The sequence below is a fragment of the Chiloscyllium plagiosum genome, unplaced genomic scaffold (genome assembly GCF_037043375.1).
Source record: "Chiloscyllium plagiosum isolate Xiang-an unplaced genomic scaffold, Cpla_swu_hap1 HiC_scaffold_1, whole genome shotgun sequence".
NCBI classification, from domain to species: domain Eukaryota; kingdom Metazoa; phylum Chordata; class Chondrichthyes; order Orectolobiformes; family Hemiscylliidae; genus Chiloscyllium; species Chiloscyllium plagiosum.
The window spans coordinates 181,175,193-181,191,543 of record NW_028270139.1 but is presented as its reverse complement, the minus strand read 5'-3'; the positions used below and the strand labels follow the sequence as shown (position 1 = coordinate 181,191,543).

Here is a 16,351-nt window from a genome sequence, read left to right as displayed (position 1 = left end):
ATGTAATAGTTATAACGATTCCAGTCCCATTAGTTAAATGGTGCTGCTATTACGCGATTTTCTCTTAACACAGGATTGCACAAGAATGGAACTGCATTATAACATTTAGAAGCATTGCTTTATGGGCAGAAATTTGCTATCCTTACCTGGTCTGGCCTACATGTGATTCCAGACCCAGAGCAACGTGGTTGAGTCTTAACTGCCCTCTGGGTAACAAGGGCTGAACAATCCATATTGGGCGTGGCAGTGATGCCCACATCACATGGCCGAATAATAAAATGGCTGAAGATTGTTGAGCCAAGGATACTACTCTGAGGGACTCCTGCAGAGAGCTAAGATGACTGACCTCCAACAACCACAACCATCTTCCTATGTGTCAGGTATTAATTCTTCCCCAAGCCCACTTTCCCCTCCCCTCTTGCTCTGTCCCCATCTTCTCTTAGCTGCCTGATAGCTGTTCCAAACAAGAGTCAGATCAGCCTCAAATTGTTATCTCTGTTTTTCTCCCTCCACAGATGCTGCCAACACAGACCTACAACATATCTCTAGCACTTTTTGATTTTAAAAAAAAATTTCCAACAGAAGCAGCACCTAATTTAGGAATAAATTGCATGTTTTGCAGGAGACCCGAATCCGAGCAACAGACAAAGACCCAAAGAGAAAAAGTAATAGCATCTCAATAACCAACTGCTATGCAGCTGAGGAGGTGACACATACTCTGGTATCAGAGTCTCAGGAGGAGATGTGCAGGTGGATGGAGGCTTTCTGGCAACACTTCTGTAACTTGAGTGAGTTTTAAAATACAATGTGCTGCATTGAATACAACTACAAGTGAGGCTGGAGGATTGCAGTGTCACCTCCAGCCCATTACTCCACCAGTAACAACATAAAGTGACAAATTATCATCTCTTTATTTTTAAATTCATAATTGTGTTTATTAAGTAACCTTGGTTGAGAGACTGTAATTAAATGTAAAGATAACAAAGATCTTGTTGCACATGGATGTGAAGAAGTTTGACACCATCCAGGACAAAGCAGCCCCTGTTTGATTGGCACCACATCCACACACATCCACTCCCTCCCCCACCGATGCTCAGTAGCAGCAGTGTGTACTATCTACAAGATGCTCTGCAAACATTCACCAAAGATCCTTAGACAGCACCTTCAAACCCACAACCACTTCTATCTAGAAGGACAAGGGCAGCAGATACATGGGAACACCACCCCCTGCAAGTTCCCCTCCAAGCCCCTCACCATCCCGACTTGGAAATATATCGCCGTTCCTTCACTAACGCTGGGTCAAAATCTTCAATATGTTGAACCCTAACCACCAATTTGACCTCTTCTACTTTTGCTGCAAGAGAATTGCTCTCCAGTTCAGGTCAGATGTCCGCACTCCCAACTTCTGATAAGAATTATGGTTCACTGGACCATAATTTTTTGTTTTAAAAATAAGGGGGGGTGACAGCTTAGTGATTCTGAGAAAGGATCATTCAACCCAAAATATTAAGTCTTATTTCTCTTCACAGATGCTGTCAGGCCTGCTGAGCTTTTCCAGCAATTTCTGTTTTGCTACTGGTACTATCGCTGGACTGTTCATCTTGTGACCCAGGGAAGATTCTGGGGCCTGGGTTCAAATCCCATCACAGCAAGTGGTGGAATTTGAATTCAATAAAAATCTGGAATGACATGTCTGAGAGTGATGTGAATCCATTGTTGATGTTTGGACAAACCCATCTGAATCACAAATGTCTTTTAGGGAAGGAATCTGCCTTCCTTACCTGGTCTGGCCTACATGTGACTGCAGACCCACAGCAACTTGGTTGACTCTTAACTGTCCTCTGGACAATTTGAAATGGGCAATAAATGCTGCCAAGCCAGCGACACCCACATTCCAGGAATGAATATTTAAAAATGGTTGAGAAAGTTCTGAGCCAAGGATTTTCATTTCCATTAAGAAATCCCTGCTGCTAGCTGTATTTACTCTGTTGTCTCATTGCCCACTTGCACCTTAACTCTATGTCTTTATGATATTTCAGTCCATCCAATGATTTTCTTTAAATTTAGATGTTGAGGGGGTAATGGGGCAGTCTCATTAGGTTTATAGGATGCTTGGTGTATTCCATAGTTAATTTGCAGGTCAATGCCATTAGGAGTTGGTGTTGGGAACAGAAATCATTCCCATTAGGAGTTGGTGTTGGGAACAGAAATCATTCCCAATATGAGTTGGTTAGACAGAAAGTGGATTGAATTTCAGGGTACAGTTTTATTGTGTGCCCGTGTATATATTTGTGTTGATACAGTTATAAATATCTGTCACAGTGAGATTTCAATCCATGCCACCAGCTCTCATTAGTCTGGGTTGTTGGATTATTCGTCAAAAAATGTGATGCTGGAAAAGCACAGCTGGTCAGGTGCCACATGTTTCGACTCTGACCTCCAGCACAGAGTCATAGAGATGTATAGCATGGAAACAGACCCTCCGGTCCAACCCGAAAGTGGAGTCGCAGGTAGATAGGATAGTGAAGAAGGCGTTTGGTATGCTTTCCTTTATTGGTCAGAGTACAGGAGTTGGGAGGTCTTCTATCTTTGAGCCAGTTCTGTATCCAAATGGCTAGTTCTCCCTGTGTTGTTTCTCAATTTCCCTCTGACTATTAGGGGGTTTATAATACAATCCCAATAAGGTGATCATCCCTTTCTTATTTCTCAGTTCCACCCAAATAACTTCCCTGGATGTCTGCAGTCCTCGCTTTCTCTCTGTTGGATTATTTGTCTCATGACCTACCAGGGCTGGAGTGAAGAACATAGAAACAGGAGTGGACCATTCAGCCCTTTAATCCTGCTACACCAGTTAACATGATTATATTTGATTATCCAATTCTGTCCCCTGCTCCTGTTTTCTGTCCCATTCAAATTTGAACCCTTCAGTCCAAAGAACTATACCTGTCATCTTCTCAGGAATGTTCAATATTTCAGCTTTTCCACAGGCGCACTACTCTCTGGGTGAAGAAATTTCTCTTCTTCCCAGTCCTGCATGGCCTACCCTATATCCTTGGACTGTAACTCTCGGTTCTATACTCCCATAGTTTGAGAGTCAAGAACTAGGGGACACTGCCTCAGGACACTGGGCCCACTAGCTTGGACTGAGACGAGAAAATATTCTTTCAGAGGATAGTGAACCTGTGGAATTCTCTACCGTAAAAGGCTGTGAAGGCCAATTCACTGAGTACATTCGAGAAACAAAGAGATAAAATTCAGATTTTAAGTCCATCCAAAGGTAGAAAGTGGAAATAGGAAGGATCAACTATGATCACAGTGAAGGAGCGATGATATATTTCCAAGTCAGGATGGTGAGGGCTGGAAGGGGAACATGCAGAGGGTGGTGTTCCCATGTATCTGCTGCTCTTGTCCTTCTACTTGGAAGTGGTTGTGGGTTTGGAAGGTGCTGTCTGAGGATCTTTGGTGAATTTCTGCAGTGCATCTTGTAGATAGTGCACAGTGCTACGGAATATCAAGGGGCAGTGGTGTGATGTGATTGTTACTTGAGAAATATTAATTGGTGGAGCAGGCTGAAGGCTCTGGTTTCTGTGTTGTGTTATTAAGTGATTTCAGTGTCAAACTTCAGAAACGCGATGATATGTTGATAGGTGACTATTCAGGGATTAGGTAAGAAACACCAGACGTGAATAAATATTAGCTCATAAAAGGGAGAGCCTGAAGTTAAGGTAAAGGAAATATGTTTAAGATTAGAAATGTTAACAAATACAATTAAGTCATGTCAGATGAGGTCAGTCAAGTGGAATGTGTGACATGTCATCTATGAGAAGTAGACTTGACAGGAGTCCTAGATTATCATTTGTGCAGGACATATGCCAACAGGGGAAACCTGTGCTCGGAGGTTCGGAGCTTGAGTAGTGCTGGAGACACTGTGGCCCATCTGTGAGGCTGGGAGTTATGTGGATGGCATGTTCCAAGGTGGTCACACCTCATCTCAAAGGATTGGAGGATAGAAGGGAATCGGTGGCCAACAAAGAGTTTGAGAGAAACAGGCAGATAGTGCAGGAGTCCCCTGGGGTCCTGCTCCCAAATCCATTTCCAGTTTGGAATCTGAGGAAGGTGTGCAGACAGAGCTAGGCCTCTGGTACCACAAGCAGCCTGACTGTGGGGGGTTGGGGGGAGAAGAAAGTGGGGGTAATAGTGATCAGGGATTCACACGTTATAGGAATAGACATGACTGCAAGGTGGTGTGTTGTCCCTGATGCCAGGGTCAGGGATGTTACTGAGTAGCTTAGGGCATGCTGAAGGATAAGAGTGAGGTCATGGTACACATTGGTACTAATGATATTAGTAGAATGAGGGATAGACTTTGCATCTAAAATTTAGGGAACTGGCAGTAGATTACACAGCAGGGTCTCAAAGGTTGTTTGATTGGATTTATTGCTGCTACATGTACCTAATTACAGTGAAAAGCTTTGTGAGCAGTACAAGCAGATTACAGCAAACAAGGACATACAGGGTGCTTAGACAGAGTGACGCATGTAGGTTACATTGTACAGGAGGTACACAAAGCAAAATCAACATTAGATTTAAAATTAGGGAGGCCCATCCATCAGTGTAATAATGGCCAGGAAGATGCTGTTCCTGAACCTGTTGGTGAATGTGTTCAAGCTTCTGTACCTTCTGCCTGATGGAAGAGATTGTAGGAGATCATTTCCGGGATGGGAGGGGGCTTGGATGATGTTGGCAGCCTCTCTGTGGCAGTGAGCTGTGTAAATGGAGTCCACGGATGGGAGGGTGGATTCCGTCATGGTCTCGATCGAAAAATGCGGAGTTGGAAAAGCACAGCAGGTCAAGCAGTGTCCGAGGACAAGGAGAATCAACATTTTGGGCATAAGCTCTTCATCAGGAATGTGAAGGGGGTAAGAGGCTGAGAGATAAATAGGAGGGTTGGGGGATGGGGTGAGGTATCTGGGAATGTGATAGATGGATCCAGGTGGGGGTGATGGTGATTGGTCAGAGGAGAGGGTGGAGCAGAAAGGTGGGAAGAAAGATGGACAGGTAGGATAGTTCCTGAGGGCAGTGCCGAGTTGGAAGGTTGGATCTGGGATGAGGAGGGGGATGGGGAGATGAGGAAACTGGTGAAGTCAACGTTAATACCATGTGGTTGGAGGGTCCCAAGGCAGATGATGAGGCATTCTTCCTCTAGGTGTCGGGCGGCTAGAATTTGGCAGTGAAGGAGGGCCAGGGCTTGCATGTCATTGGCAGAGTGGGGGTGAGTTAAAGTGTTTGGCCACAGAGCAGTGGGGTTGTTTGGTGTGTGTGTCCCAGCGATGTTGTCTGAAATGTTCCGTGAGTTGGTGTCCTGTCTCCCCAGTTTAGAGGAGACCACATCGGGACATAGTGGATGAGGTGTTTGCAGGTACAGGTAAACCTCTGTCGGATGTGGAAGGATCCTTTGGGGCCTTGGACCTGGGTGAGGGGCGAGGTGTGGGTGCAGGTTTTGCAATTCTTGCAGTGGCAAGGGAAGGTGCCAGGATGGGAGGGTGGGTTTGTGGGGGGGGGGGGGGGGGGTGGACCTAATGAGGGAGCTGTGGAGGAAATGGTCTTTGTGGAAAGCTGATGGGGTGGGTAGGGAAATATATCTCTGGTGGTGGGGTCTGTTTGTAGTGGTGGAAATGACGGAAGGTGATGCACTGTATCTGGAGGGTGGTGGGGTGGTATAGAACATAGAACAGTACAGCACAATACAGACCCTTTGGCCCACCACGTTTTTATCTTAATTTATCTTAATCTAAGATCAACCTAATCTACACTCCCCTGAACTTCCTACAGTCCATGTGCTTGTTCAGCAGTCTCACATTAGACACACCCTCCAGTTCAGGCAGCATCCTGGGAAATCTCCTCTGCACCCTCTCTAAAGCTTCCACATCCTTCCTATAATGAGGTGACCAGAACGGGACACAATATTCCATGTGTGGTCTAACCAGCGCTCTATAGAGCTGCAGCATAATCTGCGGCTCTTAAACTCAATCCCCCTGTTAATGAAAGCCAACACACCATACACCTTCTTAACAACTCTATCAACTTGGGAAGCGACTTTGAGGGACCTATATACGTGGACCCCAAGATCCTGCTGTTCCCCCAAACTGCCAAGAATCCTGTCTTTAACCCTGTAATCTGCATTCAAATTTGACCTTCCAAAATGAATCACTTTGCATTTATCCAGGTTGAACTCCATCTGCCACTTCTCAGCCCAGCTCTGAATCCTGTGAATGACTTATTGTAACCTGCAACTACCCTCGACACTAACTACAACACCATGTGTCATCGGCAAACTGACTAACCCACCCTTCCATTTCTTCATCCAAGTCATTTATAAAATCTACAAAGAGCAGAGGCCCAAGAACAGATCCCTGTGGGATACCACTGGTCACCGACCTCCAAGCGGAATACTTTCCATCCACTACCACTTGCTGTCTTCTTTCGGCCAGACAGCCAGATTTCCCTGTATCCCACACCTCCTAACTTTCTGAATGGATTTACCATGTGCTCACATGCTTTACTGAAATTCATATACACCACATCCACTGCTCAACCTTTGGCAACTTGTATCGTCACGTCCTCAAAGAACTTAATAAGGCTTGTGAGGCATGACCTGCCTCTCACAAAGCCATGCTGGCTATCTTTAATCAAACTATGTTTTTCTGAATAGTCATAAATCCTATCTCTCAGAATCCTTTCTAGTACTTTGCTGACCACAGAAGTAAGACTGACTGGTCTGTAATTCCCAGGGAATTCCCTATTCCCTTTCTTGAACAGAGGAACAACATTCACCTCCCTCTAATCATCTGGTACTATCCCATGGAGAGTGAGGATGCAAAGGTCATCGCCAGAGGCCCAGCAATCTCATTCCTCGCTTCCCGCAGTAACCTTGGATATCTCTGGTCTGGCCCTGGGGACGTATCTATCTTGATGCTTCCCAGAATTTCCAGCACATCCACTTCCTCAATATCGATCTTTTCAAGCCCATTAACCCAGTCCACAGTGTTTTCACTATCAACAAGGTCTCTCTCTCTAGTGAATACTGAAGCTAAACTCTCATTTAGGGCCTCCCCTACCTCTTCAGACTCCAGGCACAGGTTCTCTCCACTATCCCTGATCAGCCCAACACTCTCTCTGATCATTCTCTTATTCCTCACATACACGTAGAACGCCTTTGGGTTTTCCCTAATCCTTCCCACCAAGGCGTTCTCATGCCCCCTCCTAACTCTCCTCAGCCCAGTTTTGAGTTCTTTCCTAGCTACCCTAAAGCTGTGCCAGATCCTTGCTTCCTCAGCCTTAAGAAAGCTTCCTTCTTCCTTTTGATGAGAAGCTCCTCTGCTCCTGTCATCTAGTGAGGAATAATTTGATGAGGGATAGTCAACATGGTTTGATAAAGGGTAGGTCGTGCCTCACAAACCTTATTGAGAAGGTGACCAAGCAGCTGTAAAGCGGTTGATGCGGTGTATATGGATTTCAGTGAGGTGCTTGATAAGGTTCCCCACGGTAGGCTATTGCACAAAATACGGAGTTTCGGGATTGAGGGTGATTTAGTGGTTTGGATCAGACATTGGCTTGCTGAAAGAAGACAGAGGGTGGTGGTTGATGGGAAATGTTCATCCTGGAGTTCAGTTACTAGTGGGACACCGCAAGGATCTGTTTTGGGGCTACTGCTGGTTGTCATTTTAATAAACGATCTGGAGGTGGGCGTAGAAGGATGGGTTAGTAAATTTGCAGATGACACTAAAGTCGGTGGAGTTGTGGATAGTGCCAAAGGATTTTTAGGTTACAGAGTAGCATAGACAAGATGCAGAGCTGGGCTGAGAAGTGACAAATGGAGTTTAATGTGGAAAAGTGTGAGGTAGTGCGAGGTGGAGATTGGAGACTGTAAGAATTATGAAGATAGCATTAATATAGGGAAGAATAGACAGAGAGCAGATGAGCACAAAAAAACAGGTGGCCTGAAATGCATCTACTTTAATGCAAGGCCTATAGTGGGTAAGGCAGATGGACTTAGGGCTTGGATTGGTGCCTGGGAGTTTGACGTTATTGCAATCAGAGACTTGGTTGAAGGAAGGGGATGATGATTGGCAACTAAAAGTTCCAGGATTTGGATGCTTCAGAGAGGACAGGGAGGGAAGTAAAAGGGGGTGGGGGGGTGGAGTTGCATTGCTGGTCAGGGACGATATCACGGCTGTGCTAAAGGAGCACACTAAGGAGGTCTTGAGTAGTGAGGCATTATGGGTGGAGCTGAGAAATAAGAATGGTGCAGTTGGGGCTGTATTACAGGCCTCCCAACAGTGAGCATGAGGTAGAAGAACAAATAGGTAAATAGATTATGAACTGACATTTATTGTATCCGTTGCTCCCGATGTGGTCTCCTCTACATTGGGGAGACTGGGCGCCTCCTAGCAGAGCGCTTTAGGGAACATCTCCGGGACACCCGCACCCATCAACCACACCGCCCTGTGGCCCAACATTTCAACTCCCCCTCCCACCCTGCCGAGGACATGGAGGTCCTGGGCCTCCTTCACCGCCGCTCCCTCACCACCAGACGCCTGGAGGAAGAACGCCTCATCTTCCACCTCAGAACACTTCAACCCCAGGGCATCAATGTGGACTTCAACAGCTTCCTCATTTCCCCTCCCCCCACCTCACCCTGGTTCCAAACTTCCAGCTCAGCACTGTCCCCATGACTTGACCTACCTGCCTATCTTCCTTTCCACCTATCCACTCCACCCTCCTCCTTGACCTATCACCTTCATCCCCTCCTCCCACTAGTGCTTTTCTATTCTCCTTCCTTCCTTCATGAGTCACAGAGCCAGGCTCAGTTCCAGAGACCTGGCCACTATGGCTTTCCCCTATAGGTGGTCTCCTCCAACAGTATCCAAAATGGAGCGGCCGCAGGGGATCCCTGCACTGTCTGTTCCCTTTCTATTCCCTGACTGTAACCCATCTACCGTTTTCCTGTACCTGAGGTGTGACTACCTCCCTGTAACCTCTCCACCTCCCGAATGATCCGAAGTTCATCCAGCTCCAGCTCCAGTTCCCTAATGCTGTTTTCGAGGAGCTGGAGTTGGGTGCACTTCCCCCAGATGTAGTCAGCAGGGATACTAGTGGTGATCCTTACCTCCCACATTCTGCAGGAGGAACATTCAACTCTTCTGAATTCCCAAAGAGACTTAAACAAACTACTTACCTTACCAATCCGGTGATCATCTGGTTGGAGAAGATGAATGGGTGGGAGACACGACCTAAGTAGTGTTTCAGGTAACACAACTGCCCAAATATATTACTTCATTTACCCTGCAGTTCCATGTCCACTCCTGCTCAGCGTGGCTCCACCTACTCACGAGGTAAGTTATTTAAAGGATTTATTTACCTTCCCGGCAGCCCTCGGTCCTCACTCTGACCGCTCACTGCAAAATGGATGCTGCTGATTCCATGAGGTAAGTTATTAAAGGAAGAACTTACTTTCTTCCAGAAGGTGAGGATCAGGGGGCTCTATCCTGATGGTCTGGGCTGTGCACACAATCTTCTGTAGTTTCTTACGGTCCTGGGCAGAGCTGTTACCGTATCAGGCCGTTATACACCCGGACAGTCTGCTCTCAATGGTGTATCTGTAGAAGTTGGTGAGGGTCCTTATGGACAAGCTGAATATCCTGAGCTGTTTGAGGAAGAAGAGGCGTTATTGTACCTTCTTGTTTTAATCTCTGGATTATTCCCCGAATCACATAGTAATGTGCCCAGAAGTAGGAGCATAGACCAGGTGAATGTCTGCTGGGCTCATTACTATGTGACCAGGGATAGTCAGCACGGTTTTGTGAAGGGCAGGTCGTGCCTCACAAACCGTATTGAGTTCTTTGAGAAGGTGACCAAACAGGTAGATGAGAGTAAACCAGTTAATGTGGTGTATATGGATTTCAGCAAGGCGTTCGATAAGGTTCCCCACAGTAGGCTACTGTACAAAATGTGGAGGAATGGGATTGTGGGAGATATATCAGTTTGGATCAGTAATTGGCTTGCTGAAAGAAGACAGAGGGTGGTGGTTGACGGGAAATGTTCATCCTGGAGTCCGGTTACTAGTGGTGTACCGCAAGGGTCGGTGTTGGGTCCACTGCTGTTCGTCATTTTTATAAACAACCTGGATGAGGGGGTAGAAGGGTGGGTTAGTAAATTTGCAGACGACACTAAGGTCAGTGGAGTTGTGGATAGTGACGAAGGATGTTGTAGGTTACAGAGAGACATAGATAAGCTGCAGAGCTGGGCTGAGAGGTGGCAAATGGAGTTTAATGTGGACAAGTGTGAGGTGATTCACTTTGGTCAGAGTAACCGCAATGCAAAGCTCTGGGCTAATGGTAAGATCCTTGGTAGTGTAGATGAGCAGAGAGTTCTCGGTGTCCAGGTACACAGATCCTTGAAAGTTGCCACCCAGGTTGACAGGGTTGTTAAGAAGGCATACGGTGTTTTAGCTTTTATTAATAGAGGGATCGAGTTCCGGTACCATGAGGTTATGCTACAGCTGTACAAAACTCTGGTGCGGCCGCACTTGGGGTATTGTGTACAGTTCTGGTCACTGCATTATTAAGGATGTGGAAGCTTTGGAAAGGGTGCAGAGGAGATTTACTAGGATGTTGTCTGGTATGGAGGGAAGGTCTTACGAGGAAAGGCTGAGGGACTTTTTTTTTAGATTAGATTAGATTACATTACAGTGTGGAAACAGGCCCTTCGGCCCAACAAGTCCACACCGACCCGCCGAAGAGTAACCCACCCATACCCCTACATTTACCCCTTACCGAACACTATGGGCAATTTAGCATGGCCAATTCACCTCACCTGCACATCTTTGGACTGTGGGAGGAAACCGGAGCACCCGGAGGAAACCCACGCAGACACGGGGAGAACGTGCAAACCTGTACACCTTGCTCTGTCTGAATACCAGCTCATCTGTATGTCCTTGTTTGCTGCTCACAAACAAAGCTTTTCACTGTCATTAGGTACATGTGGCAGCAATAAATCAAATCCAATCAAATTAAAGGATAGAAACGGATGGTTGAGAGCAGCATATTGGTAGCAGCAGGAATTTAACTGAAATAAAGTGCATCATTTGGAATATGTAAGAGAAGTCAGTGAATGGCAAGACATTAGAAAACAATGAAGGGAGGCTGGATACGTTCGGGTTGAGGGGGACCCTGATAGAGCTGGGTAAGACTTTGAGGGGCATGGATAGGGGTGGGGGAGGTAGAAAGCAGCTGTTCCCTTTTGTTAAAGGATGAAGAACAAAGGGGCGTAATTTAAAAAAGGAAAGGCAGGAGGTGTGGGGTGTGGGATATACTGCTCGGGAAGGGGAGTTGAGGTGGGAAACCTTACCAGCTTTAAAACATACGAGGATGAGGATGACAAATGTTATAACATTCAAAGTTATTAAGGCAGAGAGTGGTTGTAGTTGGAAAGTATTCTGCCTTGAAGTCAGTGTTGAGTGGGGTCCCGCAGGGCTCTGTTCTTGGGGCCCCTTTATAGTTTTTATAAATGACTTGGACGAGGAGGTTGAGGGGTGGGTTAGTAAATTTGCAGATGACACAAAAGTTGGAGGTGTCATCGATAGTATAGAGGGCTACTGCAGGCTGCAGCACGACATAGACAGGATGCAGAGCTGGGCTGAGAAATGGCAGATGGAGTTCAACCTGGATAAATGTGAAGTGATGCATTTTGGAAGGTCAAACTCAAATGCTGAATATAGGATTAAAGGCTTGATTCTTGGCAGAGTGGAGGAACAGAGGGATCTGGGTGTGCAAGTACATAGATCCCTCAAAGTTGCCACCCAAGTGTTTTTGCTTTCATTAATGGGGGATCAAGTTTAAGAGCTGCGAGGTTTTGCTGCAGCTCTACAAGTCCCTGGTGAGACCACACTTGGAATATTGTGTCCAGTTGTGGTCGCCTTACTATAGGAAAGATACAGAGGCTTTGGAGAGGGTGCAAAGAAGGTTTACCAGGATGCTGCCTGGACTGGAGGGCTTGCCGTATGAAGAAAGGTTGAATAAGCTCGGACTTTTCTCTCTGGAGAGAAGGAGGAAGAGAGGAGACCTGATCGAGGTGTACAAGGTAATTGGGGTGGTATGGGTAGAGTCAATAGCCAGAGACTTTTCCCCAGGGCAGGATTGACTGGTACGAGTCATAGTTTTAAGATATTAGGAGGAAGGTATAGAGGCCAGAGGAGGGTTCTTTACGCAGAGAGTTGTGAATGCATGGACTGCGTTGCTCGTGGTGGTGATGGGAGCAGAGTCATTGGGGACATTTAAGCGACTGCTGGACATGCACATGGATAGCAGTGAGTTGAGGGATGTGTAGGTTGTTACTATATTTTACATTCAGATTAAATCTCAACACAACATCGTGGGCCAAAGGGCTTGTTCTGTGCTGTACGTTTCTATGTTCGATGTTATGGGCCGAATGCTGGTAAGTGAGATTATTGTAGATTTATAGGCGGCACAGTGGTTAGCACTGCTGCCTCACAGCGCCAGAGACCCGGGTTCAATTCCTGCCTCAGGCAACTCTCTCATGGTGCACATTCTCCCCGTGTCTGTGTGGGTTTCCTCCAGGTGCTCCGGTTTCCTCCCACAGTCCAAAAATGTGCAGGTTAGATGAATTGGCCATGTTAAATTACCCGTAGTGTTAGGTGAAGGGGTAAATGTAGGGGAATGGGTCTGGGTGGGTTACGCTTCGGCGGGTTGGTGTGGACTTGTTAGGCCAAAGGCCCTGTTTCCACACTGTAAATAATCAAAAACATTTCCTCTTTACCATAGTACAGTCTTGATGGGCCAAAGGGCCTCTTTTGTACTTTTTGAATTGATGATTCTAACACAAGACTTGTAGACTTTCTTCTGTTTCAGCTCTGTAGTCCGTCAGTACCTCCTCAGCATTTCTTCTGGGTAAAGACTGATATGAAGTATTTGTTGTTGTTCTGAAATCTTTGCTTGGTCCCTCTCCCTGTTTACTATTTGAGCTGTTGGATAACGATGGCAGACTTTGGGTTTTGGTCTGAAGTATTGGGTGCTTTCTTTCCTGATGTGCCCTTGTTCAGGTTATGTTTGTCTGTGGGATGGGTGGCTCACTGATCTTGTCTCCTCAGGTGCATGGAAACAATGCTGCGATCAGTTAATGAAAATTGATGTTGTATCTCCACGGAAACCACCAGTAACAATGTCAAGGCAAGGAGTCTCACTATACCATCAGATGGGTATGAAATCTCAAATTTATTTCAAACATTTTTGACTAATTTGTTTTTAAGTTTAACCCTTTGCTATTGGCTCTGACTAATGCTGTCTATAGCTATCAAACAGCTCAGCAATCTTTCAGAGAGTCTAGTCATTTGGAACATTGATAAGTTGGTGGAGTGGGGGGTGGAATGGGGGCAGATTAGGTTCAGTGCAGAGAAGTACAAGGTGATGCACTTTGGTTGAGATAATACTGAAAGACAACACAAAATAAAGGGGGTAAATTCTAATGTCAGAAAGTGTGGTGCTGAAAGAGCACGGCAGGTCAGGCAGCATTCGGGGAGCTGGAGAGTCAAAGTTTCAAGCATATGATCTTCATCAGGAATATGTTGGGGGGGTGGAATGGTAGGAGATAAATAGGAGGGAGTGGGGCTGGGGCAAACAGAGAACTCTTCAGCCCTCGATCTTAACATAGAACAGTACAGCACAGAACAGGCCCTTCAGCCCACGATGTTGTGCCACTGATCCTCATGTAAGCACCCTCACATTTCTGTGACCATATGCATGTCCAGCAGTCTCTTAAATGTCCCCAATGACCCTGCTCCCACAACTGCTGCTGGCAACGCATTCCATGCTCTCACAACTCTCTGTGTAAAGAACCCACCTCTGACATCCCCTCTACACTTTCCGCCAACTAGCTTAAAACTATGACCCCTCGTGTTAGTAATTTCTGCCCTGGGAAATAGTCTCTGGCAATCGACTCTATCTATGCCTCTCATTATTTTGTATACCTCAATTAGGTCCCCTCTTCTCCTCCTTTTCTCCAATGAAAAAAGTCCGAGCTCAGTCAACCTCTCTTCATAAGATAAGCCCTCCAGTCCAGGCAGCATCCTGGTAAACCTGCTCTGAACCCTCTCCAAAGCATCCACATCTTTCCCATAATAGGGCGACCAGAACTGGACGCAGTATTCCAAGTGCGGTCTAACCAAAGTTTTATAGAGCTGCAACAAGATTATACGACTCTTAAACTCAATCCTCCTGTTAATGAAAGCCAAAACACCATATGCTTTCTTAACAACCCTGTCCACTTGGGTGGCCATTTTAAGGGATCTATGTACCTGCACCCCAAGATCTCTCTGTTCCTCCACACTGCCAAGAATCCTATCCTTAATCCTGTACTCAGCTTTCAAATTCGACCTTCCAAAATGCATCACCTCGCATTTATCCAGGTTGAACTCCATCTGCCACCTCTCAGCCCATCTCTGCATCCTGTCAATGTCCCGCTGCAGCCTACAACAGCCCTCTATACTGTCAATGACACCTCCAACCTTTGTGTCATCTGCAAACTTGCTGACCCATCCTTCAATCCCCTCATCCAAGTCATTAATAAAAATTACAAAGAGTAGAGGCCCAAGGACAGAGCCCTGTGGAACACCACTCACCACAGACTTCCCGGCAGAATATTTTCCTTTTACTACCACTCGCTGTCTTCTATTGGCCAGCCAATTCTGTGTCCAGACAGCTACGTTCCCCTGTATCCCATTCCTCCTGACCTTCTGAATGAGCCTACCATGGGGAACCTTATCAAATGCCTTGCTGAACTCCATATACACCACATCCACAGCTCGACCCTCATCAACTTTTCTAGTCACATCCTCAAAGAACTCGATAAGGTTTGTGAGGCATGACCTGCCCCTCACAAAGCCGTGTTGGCTGCATTTAATCAAGCAAGGTCTTCCAGATGGTCATAAATCCTATCCCTCAGAATCCTTTCTAACACCTTGCAGACGACAGACGTGAGACTGACTGGTCTGTAATTGCCGGGGATTTCCCTATTTCCTTTCTTGAAGAGAGGAATTACTGTACAGTAATGTTGTACTGATCTGTGGAACTAATTGGATGCCCATCTAACCCTCACTATTCCATTCTCATCCAAATGTCTATCCAGTGACCATTTAAATACCCTTAAAGTTAGTGAGTCTACTACTGTTACAGGCAGAGTGATCTACACCCCTATTACTCTCTGACATCTGTCTTATATCTATCAACTCTCAATTTAAAGAATCATAGGATCCCTACAGTGTGGAAACAGGCCCTTCATCCCACAAGTCCACACCAACCCTCCGAAGAGTAACCCACCCAGACCCATTCCCCTACTGTGTTATACTATACTTACCCCTGACTAATGCACCTAACCTACACATCCCTGAACACTATGAGCACTTTTACCATGGCCAATTCACCTGACCTGCACATCTTTGGATTATGGGAGGAAACTGAAACACCCGGAGGAAACCCACGCAGACACGGGGAGAATGTGCAAACTCCACACAGACAGTTACTTGAAACTAGAATCGAACCTGGGTCTCTGGCGCTGTGAGACAGCAGTGCTAACCACTGTGCCACATATGTTTCCTTGTGCTGGCCACCACCATCCAAGAGGAAAGGCTCTCCCTGTCCACCCTATCTAACCCTCTGATCATCTTGCATGTTCTAGTTAAGTCATTTCTCAACCTTCTTCTCTCTAACGAAAACAGCCTCAAGTCCTTCAGCCTTTCCTCGTAAGACCTTCCCTCCATACCAGGCAACATCCTGGTAAATCTCCTCTGCACCCTTTCCAAAGCTTCCACATCCTTCCTATAATGCGGTGACCAGAACTGTACACAATACTCCAAGTGCGGCCGTACCAGAGTTTTGTAAAGCTGTAGCATAACCTCATGGTTCCGGAACTCAATCCCTCTATTAATAAAAGCTAACACACCTTCTTAACAATCTATGGACACCATTTGCCACCTCTCAGCCCAGCTCTGCAGCTTATCTATGTCTCTCTGTAACCTACAACATCCTTCGTCACTATCCACAACTCCACCGACCTTAGTGTCGTCTGCAAATTTACTAACCCATCCTTCTACACCCTCATCCAGGTCGTTTATAAAAATGACGAACAGCAGTGGCCCCAAAACAGATCCTTGCGGTACACCACTACTAAATGGACTCCAGGATGAACATTTCCCATCAACCACCACCCTCTGTCTTCTTTCAGCTCGCCAATTTCTGATCCAAACCACTAAATCATCTTCAATCCCGAAACTCCTTAT

General features: G+C 46.2%; 1 protein-coding gene across 6 annotated transcripts in view; it reads left to right on the top strand.

Annotated features, from left to right (window-relative positions):
• LOC122540254 (rhotekin-like) overlaps positions 1 to 16,351 on the top strand; it is a 232,917-nt gene that overhangs the window by 172,849 nt on the left and 43,717 nt on the right. For all 6 annotated transcript variants that reach the window (XM_087997953.1, XM_087997915.1, XM_087997890.1 and 3 more), the window contains 2 exons: positions 623 to 788; positions 13,169 to 13,276. In XM_087997953.1, coding sequence (XP_087854079.1) covers positions 623 to 788; positions 13,169 to 13,276 — 274 coding nt within the window. The remainder of the gene's footprint in view (positions 1 to 622; positions 789 to 13,168; positions 13,277 to 16,351) is intronic.